At 36.6% G+C, this 21,170-nt stretch overlaps 1 protein-coding gene across 5 annotated transcripts in view; it reads left to right on the top strand.

Annotated features, from left to right (window-relative positions):
- Positions 1-8,197, top strand: part of tmem19 (transmembrane protein 19) — a 1,055,620-nt gene extending 1,047,423 nt beyond the window's left edge. For 4 of the 5 annotated variants that reach the window (XM_073945922.1, XM_073945923.1, XM_073945921.1 and 1 more), the window contains 4 exons: positions 1,260-1,397; positions 4,974-5,228; positions 6,969-7,178; positions 7,634-8,197. In XM_073945922.1, the coding sequence (XP_073802023.1) occupies positions 1,260-1,397; positions 4,974-5,228; positions 6,969-7,178; positions 7,634-7,797 (767 nt within the window). In that variant the 3' untranslated portion in view covers positions 7,798-8,197. 5 annotated transcript variants of the gene reach the window in all.
- Positions 8,198-21,170: the final 12,973 nt, after the last annotated feature.

The following is a 21,170-nucleotide window of genomic DNA, read 5'->3' as shown; positions in this document are numbered from 1 at the left end:
TTTTAAGTTTAAAAATTTGTTTGAATTATTTGCCGAATCACCATTAATCGCATCCAAAATAAACGTTTGTATTTACAATATTTATGTGTACTCGCTGTATATAAATATCATATAACATACAAAAAATAGAAAACCAAAATATTTACATATTTATGCATATCTAATTTATATTGGATAAATAAATATATTATAATAAAAATTTATAATTTAATAATCATTATTTAATTATTATGAATAATTATAATATTATAAAATAAATATAAATACAATATTTTCTCAAATATATACATATATATTTTGTGTGTGTGTGTATATTTATTTATATTATGTTATGTAAATACAAGCTTTTATTTTGGATGCAGTTAATCACGATTAATCTTTTGACAGCGCTAATAATAAACTTTATATATTTTTAAAATATATAATAGTCTTTAAATATTTGAAACTAGGGCTGCACGATATTGGAAAAATCTGACATTGCGATCATTTATTTTATTTTGCGATTATTTTGCTCCGATTTATATTGCGATATGAATATAATTTCGGCCGACGACTTGAATAGCTTTATATGGAATTAAATCATTCACTTAGATTGTGATAATCTTGTATAGAGGAGTGAATCAAAGAAATTGCAAGAATAAATAAATAAGATAGCGCAAAAATAAAAGTGAAATTAGTTGTCAGACTTTCAGGTACGGTAATGCGATACGATACTATCATGATATTTTGTCCTCGATAATGATAGATCACGATATCAGCGATATATCACAAGAAAACCCTCCACAATATATCACGATATTTGTAAATAAAGAGGGGAAAATGCATGAAAAAGTTTTTTTTTTTTATTAACAGCACATATATTTCTTAGAACTGCGACATTGAAAATGTAAACACTGCACATCCTTCATAGCTGATCAACAAAAATAATCCCAACTCCACATTGCAGAATCTGCGATGTGACTATTGCGAAAGCACACATTGCTGAAACGATATATTGTGCAGCCCTATTTGAAACACTATATATTCAAATTTATTCGTACAGGCTTGCTATATATACGTAACACACTAATACATACGTGATTTTAAAGTGCTTGAAATTAATATTAAGTTTGGAAAAACTACAAATAAGCAGTGAAGGTTAACAATTCAGGACAGAAATATATTGCCATTGCGTGAGATTGAACATTACGTACTGTAATAATGCACAGTAGATGATTGTTAACAAATGCAAATCAGCTAATCTCCGTCTTTTCTTGCAGCGATGCTGGTTGGCTTTGTTCTTACTATGGCCAACATGAGCTTTTTTGCAGTTTTGCTCACCTTTTTCATCACGTCCACCAAACTAACCAGGTGGAAGGGGGAGATCAAAAAAAAGATCGACCCGGAATATAAAGAAGGTGAGTGTGTTGGGGGCGGTTTGTTTATGCCTGCTGCCAGCTACACAATCTTTAATTCGCATTTTTAGGGTTTCGTTCTTATTTGAATCGCCAAATCAATTTATTTCTATTATTATTCATGTGGTTTCGCTCATTAAACAAGTACAGAAAACACAAGCAGGAACAATAAATTCAAATAATAAAAATTGGCAATTTTTATGACACCCCTAGAGCTAAGCGGTTGGTTTTTACCATTTTTGAATCCATTCATCCCATCTGCGGGTCTGGCTGGAGCGAACAAAGCACAATCTTTCTTGTATGTATTCTGTGATTGTTTTTAGAGCAGCCCAAGCTATTTATCAGCACATATTTTATTATTTTTTATTAGTATTTTGTCATTTTATCAATCTGAATGGATCCTTGTAAGTGCTTTTGCCAACTCTTTATTTAATTTACCATGTCACCTGGGAAAAGTAGTTTGTTTAGAACCACAGCTACATTGATTTTCGACACAATTGCCCAAATTTGACATCAATAAATTGATTTTCTTTCAATGTATGGATGGCAGGCTTATATACTTCATATAATTAACAACAACAATTGTCAAATGTCTGATAATTACATGATAATTTTAGCATCACGAACATTTCTTAGCTTTTACAGCTCTTGTTTTCACTGTAAATTCAAAAGGAAGTATTTTTAATGATTGTTTGTGTGTCTGTTCAATGTAATCCTTATCCTAGCTTTTCTGAAATTGAATTTTCTAAATCTCCGCAGACGTTCACATCGGCATGCACACACTGTCAGTAATGTCACGACAACAAATGTTGTGTTGCTTTAACTTAATTTTTATAGGTAAATTAGGCTTCGGTTCATTTGTTTTAGGTACTTGTGGGGGCTCGTCCGGGATGGGAGTCAGGTATAGGGGGGTAAGTGTAGCCGAGGCCAAGCTAGCGAAGGGCTTTAAAGGTAAACCTCATTCCTCAGATCTCCTCAGATCTCGCTAGAGGCCATGGTTGTTAGCCTGCTTGTTAGAGCAACCGACTCCCATACAAAGAATCCGCAGTTCAATCCCTGCTCAAAACAAGATGGGTAAAGTAGGGCTGGTAGGTTAAACGTGGGTGTATGTCCGGGATGGGAGTGAGGTTTAGAAGAGTAAGTCTACTTCTGCATCAAGTGATCTGCATGACCCACGGCGCATGCAACGCGCATTAATACTTCTGCGCGCTGTTTCTGTTGCTCTACAATAAAACGTCCAAAGTGCTAGTTGGCAGTGAGGTGTTAATGTTCCTCTGTGTCGAGTTTCCTTTCTGGTGTTTTGTTTTTTTTTCTGAACGCTTCCTTAATGTACAAGTGGTTCAAACTCGCTCATTTTGAGGCAGGAACCGGCAGACTTGCAACAACTTTAATCATGAGGTAAACACAAAACAAAACTTTCCATCCGGAGATTCTTCACGGGACTTGACACTTGTAAACACTTGCTCCAACGGACTCGCGTGGCTCTTGGTCCTGCCCACACTCGTCAGCTGTACCAAGCTGACCAATCACAGAGTTTTCGCCACGTATTTTTTGAGAGGTGTGCGTCAGTGACACCCAGGGCCGGCGCGTCCATAGAGGCGACCTAGGCGGCATCCCCGAAACTACCCTCACCACCTGTGCCCTCAGATATATCCGTGTCTAGGGCGGCAGAATAGAGAGAGCGGCGTCCGCGACACTACCCTCAGCACCCGTGCCCTCAGTTATATCCGCGTATAGAGGCAGAATAGAGAGAGCGCCCCCCCTTCCACCCCCGTTTATGGGCGGCATGACCGTCCTTTGCCTAGAAGGGCACTTCAGCTTGCTCCGGCCCTGGTGACACCGAAGGTCACGGCGAGGGCTAAGTGTCCACGCGTAGGCTGCGCTGTACCATACGTGTGCGCTTTAAGCAGAAGTATAAATCAGCCTTAGCACTTTGCTAGATAACCTCCGTTATGCAGGTAAACCTCACTCCTCTGACCTCTAAAGGTGTACTCGAGACAGACGCTATTGGCCATGGTCTTCAGCCTCCTTGTTAGAGCAACCAACTTCCATACCAAAAATCGCCAGTTCGATCCCTGCTCAAAACAAGATGGGTACAGTAGGAAGGGTAGGTTACATGTGGGGGCTTGTCCGGGACGGAAGTGAGGTTTAGGGGGGGTAAGTAGAACAGAGGCCAGCTAGTGTGTGCTGTGCAGGTAAACCTCACTCCTCTGACCTCTAAAGATGCTCTACAGACAGATGCTAGAGGCCATGGTCTTGAGCCTCTTTGTTAGAGCAACTGACTCCAATACAAAAAATCAACAGTTCGATGCCTGCTCAAAACAAGATGGATACAGTAGGAAGGGTAGGTTACACGCGGGGGCTCGTCCGGGATGGGAATGAGGTTTAGGAGGGTAAGTGTAAAGGAGGCCAGCTAGCGAAATGCTATGCAGGGAAACCTAACTTCTCTGATCTCTAAAGGTTCTTTAGCGACAGACGCTAGAGGCCATGGTCTTTAGCCTCCTTGTTAGAGCAACCGATTCCGATACAAAGAATCGCTAGTTCGATCCCAGCTCAGAACAATATGAGTACAGTACGACCAGTAGGTTACACGTTGGGGGCTCGTCCGGGATAAGAGTAAGGTATAGGAGGGTAAGTGTAACAGAGGTCAGCTAGTGAAGTGCTATTCATGTAAACCTCATTCCTCTGACCTCTAAAGGTGCTCTAGCGACAGAAGCTAGAGGCCATGGTCTTTAGCCTCCTTGTCAGAGCAACCGACTCCCATACAAAAAAAAAATCGCCAGTTCGATCTCAGCTCAGAACGAGATGGGTACAATAGGACTAGTAGGTTACACGTGGGGGCTCGTCCGGGATGGTAGTGAGGTTTAGGAGAGTAAGTGTAATGGAGGCCAGCTAGCGAAATGCCATGCAGGTAAATCTCACTACTCTGACCTCAAAAGGTGCTCTAGCGACAGACGCTAGAGGCCATGATCTTTAGCCTCCTTGTTAGAGCAACCGACTCCCATACAAAGAGTTGCCGTGTCACCTGTTTTCAAAATAAAAGGCCCACATACAAAGTTAAATAAAACTGAGGGGGAAAAATCATCTTTGTTGTCTCACTAGGAAACATTGTGGCTTATCAAACACAGCCTGAGGCGTGCATATTAATGACCCCATAGCAACATATCAGTCTAGTCAGATTTACCTAGTGATTTTATGACGCAGCTGCTCGTCAAACCTAAAGTACATGCAAATAATGAGGGTGTGCCCCATGGGTCACGCAACAGTCTGCTTTGTGTTCTGATTGTTCATTTAGGTTTTACATTCGTGTCATTTACACGAGAATAAAAACAATGTCATTTGAGGTTCACGGTATTCCCGTTTCCATGTACTGAACTCTTATTATGCCTAGGTATTCCTTATAGGGCTCCTTTAACCTTGAATTGTATGTCACATTACATTAACGTTTGACCCTATATTATTACTCAGTTTGATTGATTCAACAACAAGACAATCTAGGCAGCAAGAATGTTTTCACAGTGCAGTGCATGCTGACACCTTTAAATATATAATGGCTGTAATATGCAATGTTGTGTGCAGGTGGCCAGAGGAACTGGTTGCAGGTGTTCTGCAACGGAGGAGTTCCTACAGAATTGGCTCTGCTCTACATGATTGAGGCCGGTCCTGGGGAAATGGCCATAGACTTCGCGAAGCAATACTCCGCTTCGTGGATGTGCTTGTCGTTATTGGGAGCTCTGGCTTGCAGCACTGGGGACACCTGGGCTTCTGAGGTCGGTCCTGTGCTCAGTAAGAGCAAACCCAAGCTGATCACCACCTGGAGAGACGTCCCAACAGGTACTCATCATAGAGTGCGATTCCCGGGACTACAAAAGGGGTCAATTTCCACAAATGTATGGCTAGGGGGTTGATGTCAGAGTTTGTTTTTCATTATTCAAATTAGCGACAAAAATGATACTTTACTGACCAGGGCTGCACAATATATCGCTTCAGCATATATCGCAAGAAATGCATTTTTGAGTCTGAATTATAGTTGACCAGGAGCCACAGAATTGTATTTATTCACTGTATTTACTTTATAACTCGCAATTCTGACTTTATAACTCACAATTATGATTTAATAATTCAGAATTGTGACTTTATAACTCAGAATTATGACTTAATAATTCGGAATTGCGACCTTATAACTCAGAATTCTGACTTTACAACTCGGAATTCTGACTTTTAACTCGGAATTGTGACTTTATAACTTGGAATTGTGACTATAACTCGGAATTCTGACCTAATAATTCGAAATAGCTACTGTATATCTCAGAATTCTGACTTTATATCTCGGAATTATGACTTTATATCTCGGAATTCTTACTTTATAACTCAGAATTATGACTTTATATCTCGGAATTCTTACTTTATAACTCAGAATTATGACTTTATATCTCGGAATTCTGATTTAATAATTCGGAATTGCAACCATATAACTCAGAATTGTGATTTTATAACTCGGAATTTTGACTTTATAACTCGAAATTCTGACTTAATAATTCGGAATTGCAACCTTATAACAGAATTGTGACTTTATAACTCGGAATTTTGGCTTAACTCAGAATATAATTCGGAATTCTGACTTAATAACTCAAAATTGCTACCTTATAACTCAGAATTGTGACTTTATAACTCGGAATTGTGACTTTATAACTCAAAATTCTGACTTAATAATTCGGAATTATGACTTTATAACTTAGAATTGCGACTTCATAACTCAGAATTCTGACTTTATAACTCGGAATTATGACTTTATATCTCGGAATTATGACTATAACTCAGAATTGTGACTTTATATCTCGGAATTATGACTTTATAACTCGAAATTCTGACTTTATATCTCGGAATTTGGACTTAATCATTCGGAATTGCAACCCTATCACTCAAAATTCTGACTTTATATCTCGGAATTCTGACTTTATAACTCGGAATTCTGACTTAATAATTCGTAATTGCAACCTTATAACAGAATTGCGACTTTATAACTCAGAATTGCTACCTTATAACTCAGATTTTTGACTTTATAACTCTTAGACTTTATAACTTTTAGAAAAATCAGCTTTTTTTCTGAAAAATCATTTAATAATATTAGTCTTAACAAATGCTTTATCTTTTATGATTAAAAAATTGTTTCAGAAATACGACTTTCTCCAAAAATAATTGGGAATACTTTGAAAAATGTTCTTGCTTTATTAAGCATCATTTAATAGATATAAAGTATACAATTTTCATAGGAGAGCTAATATTTTTTGCCTTCAGTTGTCTTGTTCTCTATTAAGAATAAATACATTATAAATATCTCTTCACAATAAAAATACAGGGTATACACCAATGTGTGTGTGTGTGTGTATGTATATATATATATATATATATATATATATATATATATATATATATATATATATATATATATGTATGTATGTATGTATGTATGTATATATATATATATATATATATATATATATATATATATATATATATATATATATATATATATATATATATTTGTCTTCATTTATTTAAAATGCTTTCCAGGTACCAATGGTGGAGTCACTTCTGTTGGGTTATTGGCCAGTGTTTTGGGTGGAGGTGCAGCAGGTGTAGCGTACTTCTTCATGCAGATCCTGCTGGTGAAAGATTTGCATTCAGCAGTTTCTCAGTGGCCTCTCATCTTGTATGGAGCGATAGCTGGCTTGTTGGGTTCCCTGCTAGACTCACTCCTAGGTGCAACCATGCAGTATTCAGGTAATCTCTTGATCTATATTAAAGGTAAATGAAATAACTTCGTGTGTACACTTGTGTTTAAAACAATGGCAGCGCTTTAAAAAAGTGAATATGTGTCAGAAATGTGTAATACATCTCTTCTCTTACTGTTTAGCAACAGTATTTTAATTAAAGTGTGATAAATGTGTGAAGAGCCAAGAGATTTATTTGCAATTAAAATTAATTTATCAGTACGTTTTTTTTTTATTTAACATGTTTTAGCAAGTACTTTCAATTGCAATATTTACTTTTATTAAAGTGTTGTTGGTTTTGCTCTAAAATAAAACATTTAAATATTTAGGACACAAACTAACTCCATAATAATGGGCACTATTTTTTTGTTTTCAGATATTGTCCACTATTTTAATAAAAAACAATAAATATTATTATTATTATCTTTATTAATCATGTTTACACTTCTTTTTTCTCCCATCAAGGTTATGATGAATCAATTCGTAAAGTTGTGAGTTACGAGTCTCCAAGTGTTAAACGAATATGTGGGAAACCCATCCTGGACAACAACGGAGTGAATCTGTTCTCCTCGATCCTCATAGCTCTGTTCCTGCCTGGGTTTGCTTGGATTTTCTGGCCTAGGCCTTGAATAATGGGATTTTGATGTATATCACGGGTAATGTCTAGATCGGATACGCAGCCGGCCGGAAGTACGACATGCACATCAATATTGCAGGATTTTTTATGACACTGTGTAACAATGATTAATATTTTTACAGTGCTGTGACAGTTAGGTTGGGGGTAGGTGTTAAAAAATAAAATTCTTAAGTAATTTAATATTTAGGGTTGGAGTTGTTCATATTTCTAAAATACAATAAATGGGAAATTTAATAAAAATATATGAATCATTTTCGTTAACTTCTGGCCGCAACCATATCTGATCTAGCAACAACCTAAACCATGTTTCTTTGAGGATAATTAGCGATTTATGCTAAGACCAATTGTTATCCATTTAATTTTAATTAAAATCAAAATAATTTTATAAAGCACAACATGAACTCTTCATTTCTAAATATTGAGATTTGGAGTTATCTTTAATGGTGTGGGGTGTGTGATGTTTACGATGTTTAACAATAGGTCTCATTCACGTTATAACTGCCTTAATAACTTGGAATTGCAACTTTATAACTCTGAATTCTGACTTATTAACTTGGAATTGCGACTATAACTCGGAATTCTGACTTTAACCTGGAATTGTGACTTTATAACTCAGAATTCTGACTTCATAACTTGGAATTCTGACTTTAACCCGGAATTCTGCCTTAATAACTCGGAATTCTGACTTAATAACTCGGAATACTGACTTTAACCCGGAATTGTGACTTTATAACTGGGAATTGCGACTTTATAACTCAAAATTCTGACTTTATAACTTGGAATTCTGACTTATTAACTCGGAATTGCGACTTTATAACTCTGAATTCTGACTTTATTTTGGAATTGCGACTATAACTCGGAATTCTGACTTTAACCTGGAATTGTGACTTTATAACTCTGAATTCTGACTTTATAACTTGGAATTCTGACTTTAACCCGGAAATCTGCCTTAATAACTCAGAATTGCAACTTTATAGCTCGGAATTCTGACTCAATAACTCGGAATTGCGACTTTATAACTCGGAATACTGACTTTAACCCGGAATTGTGACTTTATAACTCAGAATTCTGACTTATTAACTCGGAATTGCGACTTTATAACTCGGAATTCTGACTTTAACTTGGAATTGCGTCTATAACTCGGAATTCTGACTTTAACCTGGAATTGTGACTTTATAACTCAGAATTCTGACTTAATAACTCGGAATTGCAACTTTATAACTCTGAATTCTGACTTAATAACTCGGAATTGCAACTTTATAACTCTGAATTCTGACTTAATAACTCGGAATTGCGACTTTATAACTCTGAATTCTGACTTAATAACTCGGAATTGCGACTTTATAACTCGGATTTCTGACTTATTAACTCGGAATTCCGACTTAATAATTCGGAATACTGACTTTAACCCGGAATTGTGACTTTATAACTCGGAATTCTGACTTATTAACTCGGAATTGCGACTTTATAACTCGGAATTCTGACTTATTAACTCAGAATTCTGACTTTAACCTGGAATTGCAACTTTATAACTCTGAATTCTGACTTTATAACTTGGAACTCTGACTTCATAACTTGGAATTCTGACTTTAACCCGGAACTCTGCCTTAATAACTCAGAATTGCAACTTTATAGCTCGGAATTCTGACTCAATAACTCGGAATTGCAACTTTATAACTCTGAATTCTGACTTAATAACTCGGAATTGCGACTTTATAACTCGGAATTCTGACTTATTAACTCGGAATTCTGACTTTAACTTGGAATTGCGACTTTATAACTGGGAATTCTGACTTTAACCCGGAATTGTGACTTTATAACTCAGAATTCTGACTTAATAACTCGGAATTGCAACTTTATAACTCTGAATTCTGACTTTATAACTTGGAACTCTGACTTCATAACTTGGAATTCTGACTTTAACCCGGAACTCTGCCTTAATAACTCAGAATTGCAACTTTATAGCTCGGAAATCTGACTCAATAACTCGGAATTGCGACTTTATAACTCGGAATACTGACTTCAACCCGGAATTGTGACTTTATAACTCGGAATTCTGACTTATTAACTCGGAATTGCGACTTTTTAACTCGGAATACTGACTTTAACCCGGAATTGTGACTTTATAACTCGGAATACTGACTTCAACCCGGAATTGTGACTTTATAACTCAGAATTCTGACTTATTAACTCGGAATTGCGACTTTATAACTCGGAATTCTGACTTTAACTTGGAATTGCGTCTATAACTCGGAATTCTGACTTTAACCTGGAATTGTGACTTTATAACTCAGAATTCTGACTTAATAACTCGGAATTGCAACTTTATAACTCTAAATTCTGACTTAATAACTCAGAATTGCAACTTTATAACTCTGAATTCTGACTTAATAACTCGGAATTGCAACTTCATAACTCGGATTTCTGACTTATTAACTCGGAATTCCAACTTAATAACTCAGAATACTGACTTTAACCCGGAATTGTGACTTTATAACTCGGAATTCTGACTTATTAACTCGGAATTGCGACTTTATAACTGGGAATTGTGACTTTAACCCGGAATTGTGACTTTATAACTCAGAATTCTGACTTAATAACTCGGAATTGCAACTTTATAACTCTGAATTCTGACTTTATAACTTGTAACTCTGACTTCATAACTTGGAATTCTGACTTTAACCCGGAACTCTGCCTTAATAACTCAGAATTGCAACTTTATAGCTCGGAATTCTGACTCAATAACTCGGAATTGCGACTTTATAACTCGGAATACTGACTTCAACCCGGAATTGTGACTTTATAACTCGGAATTCTGACTTATTAACTCGGAATTGCGACTTTTTAACTCTGAATTCTCACTTAATAACTCGGAATTGCGACTTTATAACTCGGAATACTGACTTTAACCCGGAATTGTGACTTTATAACTCGGAATACTGACTTCAACCCGGAATTGTGACTTTATAACTCAGAATTCTGACTTATTAACTCGGAATTGCGACTTTATAACTCGGAATTCTGACTTTAACTTGGAATTGCGTCTATAACTCGGAATTCTGACTTTAACCTGGAATTGTGACTTTATAACTCAGAATTCTGACTTAATAACTCGGAATTGCAACTTTATAACTCTAAATTCTGACTTAATAACTCAGAATTGCAACTTTATAACTCTGAATTCTGACTTAATAACTCGGAATTGCAACTTCATAACTCGGATTTCTGACTTATTAACTCGGAATTCCAACTTAATAACTCAGAATACTGACTTTAACCCGGAATTGTGACTTTATAACTCGGAATTCTGACTTATTAACTCGGAATTGCGACTTTATAACTGGGAATTGTGACTTTAACCCGGAATTGTGACTTTATAACTCAGAATTCTGACTTAATAACTCGGAATTGCAACTTTATAACTCTGAATTCTGACTTTATAACTTGGAACTCTGACTTCATAACTTGGAATTCTGACTTTAACCCGGAACTCTGCCTTAATAACTCAGAATTGCAACTTTATAGCTCGGAATTCTGACTCAATAACTCGGAATTGCGAATTTATAACTCTGAATTCTGACTTAATAACTTGGAATTGTGACTTTATAACTCGGATTTCTGACTTATTAACTCGGAATTCCGACTTAATAACTCGGAATACTGACTTTAACCCGGAATTGTGACTTTATAACTGGGAATTCTGACTTTAAACCGGAATTTTGACTTTATAATTCAGAATTCTGACTTAATAACTTGGAACTCTGACTTCATAACTTGAAATTCTGACTTTAACCCGTAATTCTGCCTTAATAACTCGGAATTGCAACTTTAAAACTCTGAATTCTGACTTTAACTCGGAATTGCGACTTCTTAACTCGGATTTCTGACTTATTAACTCGGAATTCTGACTTAATAACTCGGAATACTGACTTTAACCCGGAATTGTGACTTTATAACTGGGAATTGCGACTTTATAACTCAAAATTCTGACTTTATAACTCGCAATTCTGACTTTATAACTCGGAATTCTGACTTTATAAAACTTTTGTCTTGTTTTTAATCCAAATATCTACATTTCAAAGGAAAAACAATATTATTTAGCTTCCCCCACTGGCAGATAATGTTCTTGTTTTAAGGAAAAACTGTTAATTTTGCCATATTTTTTCTGAAGTTGAAAACAAAACAATATTTTTACTTGATTTAAGAATGTTTAGATATTTGGACTAGAAGAAAGTAAGAATTTTATTTATTTATTATTATTTTTTTTTTTTTGCATTGTGATTATATAATTTCTGTACCCGAGTACTGTTAGACTCCCCAGAAAATATTCATATCGTAATATTTATCGGAGGAAAATAAAATATTGCATTATCAGGTTTTCCAATATCGTGCAGCCCTACTACTCACCTTTCAGAACATCTGATCTGAACAAAAATACCAGATAGTCAAAGCGAAAAGCTTAAATTTAAATATAATACAATTATTCTAATCAATTGATTCAGTTTTTTGATGACGAATGTTTTTGTGAAACAAGATAAAAACAAAAAAATAAAATAAATGGGAAATTTAATAAAATATATGAATCATTTTCGTTAAATTCTGGCCGCAACCATATCTGATCTAGCAACAACCTAAACCATGTTTCTTTAAGGATAATGAGCGATTTATGCTAAGACCAATTGTTATCCATTTAATTTTAAGAATTAAGTAATTTATAAAGCACGACATGAACTCTTTATTTCTACATATTGAGGTTTTGAGTAGTTTGTAATAGTGGTTGTGTAATGTGTTCGGTGTTAAACAATAGGTCTCATTCACTAATAATTTAGTATATTTTTCGTATTTATACGGAAAACTCGTGTATCCTTGTGTAATAAAATGTTTATTTTATTTTACCCATATTTTTGGGTCATTCTACAAAATTGTGCACTTTTTGTTCGGCAAAATGTCTAAAATGGTTTATTTTTCTAACATTTAAACTTCGAGCACATTATTCAATCATATTGTGACTATGAAAACTCATAAAATTATTTTTATATATATTTTTTTACATATATTTAAAGATCCTATATAAATTATTAGTGTTTTTGAGTGTTATATTGCTGTTAAGACTAGAGACATTGCACATTTCTATAGAATGATAGTAAAACACATTAAAGGGCACCTATTTTACCTTTAAGCTGTAGGGTAAGATTTTGGTGTGAGTGTGTCTGTAAAGTTTCAGCTCAAAATACCCATCAGATTAATTCCGATAGCCTCCAGAATCTGCCCATTTTGAGCTCAAATAAAAGTACAGCTGTTTTTTGTAGCCTGTGGCTTTAAATGCAAATGAGCTGCTTCTCCCCGCCCACTTTTCTGCTTCTCATCATGTGTTACATCAGATAAACAGCAGTCAGGGATAGAGACAGACTCAGATGAAGCTGAAATACGGCAAAATTAAAAAGTAAGTTTATTTAATGCGTTGGAGATTATTTAACCCTGCTGAAAAATCCAGCTTAAACCAGCCTAGGCTTGTTGGCTGGTTTTAGCTGGTCGACCAGCCTGGTTTTAGAGGGGTTTTGGCCACTTCCAGGCTGGTTTCCAACCATTTCCAGCCTGGTCCTAGCTGGTCAGGCTGGAAAAAGACCAGCTAAAACCAGCTCAACCAGCCTGGTTAAAGCTGGATATAGCTGGTTTTGGCTGGACTCCCAGCTTGGCTAGGCTGATCAAGCTGGTTTAAGCTGGTCATCTCCCAGCCTGACCAGCTAAGACCAGGCTGGAAATGGCTGGAAACCAGCCTGGAAGTGGCCAAAACCCCTCTAAAACCAGCCTGGTCGACCAGCTAAAATCAGCCAACCAGCCTAGGCTGGTTTAAACTGGATTTTTCAGCAGGGAAGCCTTTCTTAAATGAGTCACGCATGCTGTTTGCAGTACACTCACACACACGTATGTGCATTTACTGACACCATGCGGACGTGGTGATTATAGCGGTTAAGGATTACATAATGCCGATTTTACTTTATTACAAACTTGCTCTGTTACATTTTAAACTTATAAAAGTCACGGAGAGTTGTAGCTAATAATTTAATCCCAGTTTATTTGCAAAACAATGTTCTGTGGACATGTGTATGTTATAGATCAGTGTTTCTCAACTGGTGGGTCACGACCCAAAAGTGGGTCGCGGGAACATTTTTAGTGGGTCACGGTGTGTGGTCAAAAAAACATCAAAAGTTTAATTTTTTACTTATTTTGCTCATATTGGACTTTTATTTTGAAATGCGCACGACAACCATACTGCTTGACATGTGAATTTTGTAAATTTACACTGCTTGTGTATGATAACAAATAAATACAAATGAATTACAATTGCTAAAATTATATTATAGTTCCTTAAAAGTTGGGTCGCGGCTTGATAACCATGTAAAAATGTGGGTCCCATGGCCAAACCAATTGAGAACCATTGTTGTAGATTCATGGTGCCTGTCAATCAATTCAGTTGGCGGGAAAACCGCAAATGGGCCTCAAAATCACTGGGATTTGGGTCAGAAAATTTTAAGAGACTTACTTTGTTAACATCACTCCAATGTGGACACTATACTACACACAGTTCTGTCCAAACAGCTTACAAAAGGTAAGTTTCATCATAAGTGCCTTTTAAAGTGCTAGCGAATGCCTTATTTCCCCATATAATCTCCCTAACATCTTTGAGCACTTAGTGTTTTAATCAAATAATGTTTTATTCTGTCGAAAGCAGAATAAGCAAAGCTGCAGTTTCATCTCGCTTTCGGCGCTCTTAGCGCGATGGATTGTGGGACACGCTGCTTCCAGTGTATACATAGGAGGCATTGTGGGTATAAAGCGAGTGAACGTTTGTAGGGAATGACCGTCGCTCAGAGTTCAGACAGCACAACAAAATGGCCGACGCCGGGAAAGGAAGACATGCAGCGAGAAGACTTTTCCTCGAGAGGGCGCCCGGTGGTCCATGGAGAAGGTTAGATGGCATACAGTCGCGGATATTTACAGCAATATGTAGTTTAATGAATGATATAAATAATTCTTGCTAACTTCCATCCGCAGCTTTATCCCTTCAGGAGAGTTCCTTCCAGTCAAAAAAAGGTTTTCTGTCTAACAAGACAAGTCCCTGCTGAAAAATCCAGCTTAAACCAGCCTAGGCTGGGTTGACCAGCCTGACCTAGGTTGACCAGCCTGGTTTTAGAGGGGTTTTGGCCATTCCCAGGCTGCTTTCCAGCTATTTCCAGCCTGGTCTTAGCTGGTCAGGCTGGAAAATGACCAGCTAAAACCAGCTTGACCAGCCTGGTTTAAGCTGGATATGGCTGGTTTTGACTGGACTCTCAGCTTGGCTAGGCTGGTCAAGCTGGTTTTAGCTGGTCATCTCCCAGCCTAACCAGCTAAGACCAGGCTGGAAATGGCTGGAAACCAGCCTGGAAGTGGCCAAAACCCCTCTAAAACCAGCCTGGTCGACCAGCTAAAACCAGCCAACCAGCCTAGGCTGGTTTAAGCTGGATTTTTCAGCAGGTAATATTACTTATTCGCGTTAAATATTTTAAATTAATCACATGCGTTGATGATGCGCTAATTCTGACCGCTAAATTTTATATAAAAAAACTTCTCTTCTCTTTCTCTACAGAAGTTGTAACTCCACCGTGTTTAAAACGTCATTATGGGGGTTTTACGTTATTACTAGGGCCAGACGGAATCTGCGGAGATGTTTTTTGCTATTTCTGCGGGGAATTTTGGGAAAAATCTGCGGAATTATGTTGGGAGTATCATAACTAAAACCTTAATATCTAAAATAAAAATACTATCTTTTTAAACTTTTATTTAATGTGTAACAACACAAATCCAAAGCAAGTCTCTCATATAATATCTCTGCTAAAAGACAGAAAATATTACTGTACACACTGCATTGTACATAAATCAGATGAACATTTTCATATTAGTCAATAATATTGCTGTAATTATTTAAAAAAACGGAATAAATATACATTTACTAGTAAATAAACCGAATTAATGATGGGCTAAAAATCTGCGGAATTCTGTGTGCGCCTACGAATTGACGTGAAATGAAGTATTAATATTTGAGTTACTTTTTAAAAATGTAACTTAAGTTACTTTTTAGATCAGCGCTGCCAAAACTTTTTATGATGAAGGGCCAAAAACCTGACTTGATTGAGGGTAAAGTCTAGATGGGAGTGCGACATGCATGCATGACACAGTATAACAATTATTAATATTTTTAAAGTACTGTGATGGTTGGGTTTAGGGTTGGGGTGGGGGTAGGCGTAAAAATAAAATGTATTTGGTATAGATAGCATAAACAATAGTTGGTATACAGCTACTGTTTTTACTTTACTTTGATGGTTGGGTTCAGGGTTGGAGTAGGGGTGGACTTTATTAAAATACAATAAATGGGGAAAATAATAAATAATTCTCGTTAACGTCCAGCCGTGACCATATCCGATCTAGCAACGACCTTGATTGAGGGCTGTGTGCCAAAAGCAGGTCGCACACCAGCCGCAAGTCGGCGGCGCCCGGCGACGGCTCAGGACGCAGTTCATTTTTCAGCCGCGCCACAGAGCGCCATCTGATTAGTTTCATGTTAAATATCATTCGAATGTGCGCGTCTGGTGTGCGATACTTTAATCTGTTATGTACGCGCCGTGTCGCGGCGCCGAGCGGCGCTTCTGGTGTGCGACCTGCTAAAGGGTAATTTGCTAATTTATTGTTTGAGTCATTTTCTTTAGGGCTTAGTCCCTTTATTAATCTGGGGTCGCCACAGCGGAATGAACCACCAACTTATCCAGCACGTTTTACGCAGCTGCAACCCATCAATGGGAAACACCCATACACACTTATTCTTATACACTACGGACAATTTTAGCTTATTCAATTTCTCTAGAGCGCATGTGTTTGGACTGTAGGGGAAAACCGAAGCACCTGGAGGAAACCTACGCGAACGCAGGGAAAACATGCAAACTCCACTCAGAGATGGCAATTGAACCAGCTGGGACTCAAACCAGCGACCTTCTTGCTGTGATTTGACATCGCTACCGACTGTGCCACCACACCGCCCTAATTTATTTTCCTAATATAAAAAAAAAATTGCTATATATGAACTAATGCAGTATAATTTAAAAATATTGTATATATATATATATATATATATATATATATATATATATATATATATATATATATATATATATATATATATGTATATATATGTATGTATGTATATATATATATATATATATATATATATATATATATATATATATATATATATATATATATGGCGGTTCATTCCGCTGTGGCAACCCCGGATTAATAAAGGGACTAAGCCGACAAGAAAATGCATGAATGATATATATATATCATATATATGTTTATATATGTTTATATATGTTTATGTATATATGTTTATGTATGTGTATATATATATATATATATATATATATATATATATATATATATATATATATATATATGTATATATATGTGTGTGTGTATATAAATATATATATATATATATATATATATATATATATATATATATATATATATATATATATATATATATATATATATATATATATATAATGAAGTTATTACAGTAAAAACAATAACAATCCCATTTATTACACAATGGAGTTCAAAGCCAAATAGCAACACAAGTCAAGCTATTCGTGGAGAGTCAGTATTTACGTTATTAAAAGTCCAATTCATTCACAACATGTAAATGAATCGCTTAATTTCAGTTAGCTATAAAACAGACGTTACGTTAAAGGTTGCGTTAAATTCAAAATGACGATCCCTGTTTAAGGGATTCTCCCCAATGCTCCCATCATTCTCTTTTCAGATGGGATGGTGGGACAAATCAAAGCTTAGCCTACCATGGGCCAACTTTGGCCCTAGTTTGGACATCTTAATAATACGTTTCTAACTTAAAACTAACATAGTCACGTTAAATCACACACTCAAGAGAATCTGTTCGTTATTTTGAAGACGTCGAAGAGAAGGGAACCGTCTCAATGGAAAGTGCATTTATGTAACTAATAAGATAACTGTATTACCAATATAAGACGAGATGCTAAACTGACTCTCGGTGGTCATTAATAATCCCATGGCACTTCTGGTAAATAGTAGGGGTGTAACCCCGGTGTCCTGGCCAAATTCCCTCTATCAGCCCTTACCTATCATCCCCATCCACTGAATCAGCTCTATCAATTGTCTCCCCATTCCACCTATAGCTGGAGTGCTGTCGTCGTTGTCCTGTGGCTATCATCGCATCCTCCAAGCGGATGTTGCACACTGATGGTGGAGTGGGGAGAGACCCCACATGATTGTGAAGTGCTTGGTCATATATAATAAGTGCGCTATATAAATACACATTACGTTACTTGTTACTTTTTGGGGGTGTAACGCTATTGTACTGCATTACTATTAAAAGTAGCTTTCCCCAACTACTGTTTATGACTGGTTTTATATATTGAATGAACATATCTATGCTAACTGAGTAATCATACAGTACTGTGATTAGCCCATCATGAGCTATAGTGATCCCTGGTAGAGCAACTGACTCCCATGCGGAAGGTCGCCGGTTCGATACCAGCTCGGAGCGGGTTGGGTGGCGTAGGACCGGCAGGGTTACACTGTGAGTAGTCTTTCAGGACTGGTCTGAAAATAGATTTCACCCATGGAATGACACTGATGAACTTTCAAAAGTGTTTCAAATTGGGCACATAGTGAGGTGTGAACGCTGGACGGCAATTATTGAAATGTTACCTGATTGTGTCCAAATTCAGCGATGTCTGCTTGCTTGGGAGCTCGGTCGCGTTCTGTTTCTCTCCACACCGATTCTTCTTATGGCAAAACATGATTTTTCCAAAGGAGGTTTCAAAATAATATTGAGTGTATCCTTGTTTGATGATTCTTTCATACAAACAATTTATAACCTCCCGCTGTTTTCCAACTCCTCCTAAAGAATTTAATACATTTGTTATAGCAATATCATCCGGTTTAGTTCACCTAAGTGTAACAAGCCAGCTAGTGTGTGCTGTGCAGGTAAACCTCACTCCTCTGACCTCTAAAGGTGCTCTAGCGACAGACACTAGAGGTCATGGTCTTTAGCCTCCTTTTTAGAGCAACCGACTCCCATGCGGAAGATCGCAGGTTCGATCCCAGCTCGGAGCGGGTTGGGTGGTGTAGGTCCGATGGGGTTACATTGGTGCCGTGACCCAGATGGGAGTGAGGTTTAGGGGGTTGAGCGTGACGGAGACCAGCTAGTGTGTGCTGTGCAGGTAAACCTCACTCCTCTGACCTCTAAAGGTGCTCTAGTGACAGATGCTAGAGGCCATGGTCTTTAGCCGCCTTGTTAGAGCAACCGACTCCCATGCGGAGGGTCGCCGGTTCAATCCCAGCTCGGAGCGGGTTGGCTGGCGTAGGACCGGCAGGATTACAGAAGTCACTGTGGATTTAACCCAAGGAGCTCAGTGAATATTCATTCATTCATTTATGCCTTTAGTAGGTGTAAGTCTGTTAGATAGGAAATATACCAGTAGGTTTGTGTTTTTCAAATTTTTCAATTTAAAAGGAAAATTTCTTCTAGAGGAAAGTTTTACTGGAGGGTCTTTGGTTAAGGATATCCGCTTGTTAAGTTTGACGTCACGCGAAGCAGCTTCCGGGTCCAAGCGCTCTATTCAACTGAATGAGGAGACTCATAAAATGGTAATAATAAACGTTTACAAAGCGATTTAATACTTTCAGAAATCACGATCGCAATATATTTGTCTATGCCTAATATCCGATGGCCAGAAAGTCATTCATTTTTTATAAATTGTTAAAATTTTTGGTATTTGTTATGCAGCAAGCCCAGAGATTGTTGCGTACACTATGATTTTATATAAAATTAACTTTAATGTGTGACAGGAATAAAACGGGATCATAAACGAATGATTTCTCCACTCAAATGAATGGCGGCTTGGACCCGGAAACAGTATTACATACGTCACAAACACGTCACCACTTAACAAGCGGATAGATTGGAATAGAACCTAGCTTCAAATATTGCATTTCCAACAGGGCAAAATATACACATTTTAAAATTTGACATAAAATCTACCCTGTAAATTCTAGCATTTCCACATTTTTGGACATCGAAAGCTCCTCTTCTTTCTCCAAACAAGCAGAGGAGACACTAGCACATGTGTTTTTTGATTGTCCAAGCAATTTTAGTCACTTCTAAATTCTCACATATCTGCTTCTGCCAATGCTGTGAATTGCTTTAGTCTAAAAGACATTATTTTTACCGTAAAAACCCTAATGCTAAATCCCTGGAACACATCATACACTCTTTTTTTTTTTAATCGTAGATGGCATTTGTTTTCATTCACAATCAGAAATTCGCTAATAATTGCCCATCCTTTGCTCATTTTAGAATAGATTTAACGCCCTCCTAAAATCACTTCATCTTATTAAGAATAAAAGAAATCTAAGATTCCTGAAATATTATGCAGATGAATTTAAAGAAAGATTGGTTGCTTTCCATTCATTTAATTTAGTTTGTTTATTTTAGCATTATTATTTCATTATTATTATTAATACTGTAATTCTATTAATGTTTTTTCCCATTTGTATTCTACTTTATATATATTTTTTCTTATAGCTATGTAAATTATTGACTATTTTTTTAACATCTGTCTGCGATCCCTTGGACTTCGTTACGATGTTTTTGTATTGTCAGTTCAAGCATTACTAATAAAACATAATAATAACAAATGTTACCTGACGAATCGGTCATAAGCGCCACCCATCTTTTTTTTAATTATTATTATACATTTTAACTGTACAAGATGCATGCCAAAAGGTAAGCGTAAATCAAATACAAATATACAAAATGTACATAGGTAATAATGAAATAAATACATTGTAGAGTTCACAAAGTTTTCAACAGCGTAGGGCTTACTTATTTAGAGAGTCGCTGATATTGCTAATATATAAGCATAATTCAGTCATCAATACCTTAAAATTAGGCCCACACGGAATCTGCGCGCGCAGAATTCCGCAGATTTTCCGCAGAATTCCGCAGATTTTCCGCCGATTTTCCGCCGATTTTTCCACAGAATTCCGCAGATTTTCCGCCGATTTTTCCACAGAATTCCGCAGATTTTCCGCCGATTTTTCCACAGAATTCCGCTGATTTTCCGCAGATTTCTGCAGATCTTTAGCCCATTATTAATTCTGTTTATTTACTTGAGTAAATGTGTAAATCTGAATTTATTCAGTTTTTATTCAGTAATTTATTACTTTTTATTTAATATATTAAGGTTTTCGTTATGATACTCCACTGGATACTCCCAAAATAAT

The sequence above is a fragment of the Danio rerio genome, chromosome 4 (assembly GCF_049306965.1).
Source record: "Danio rerio strain Tuebingen ecotype United States chromosome 4, GRCz12tu, whole genome shotgun sequence".
Lineage (NCBI taxonomy): Eukaryota > Metazoa > Chordata > Actinopteri > Cypriniformes > Danionidae > Danio > Danio rerio.
The sequence above is the reverse complement of the archived record's forward strand: the minus strand, read 5'-3'. Positions and strand labels throughout refer to the sequence as shown.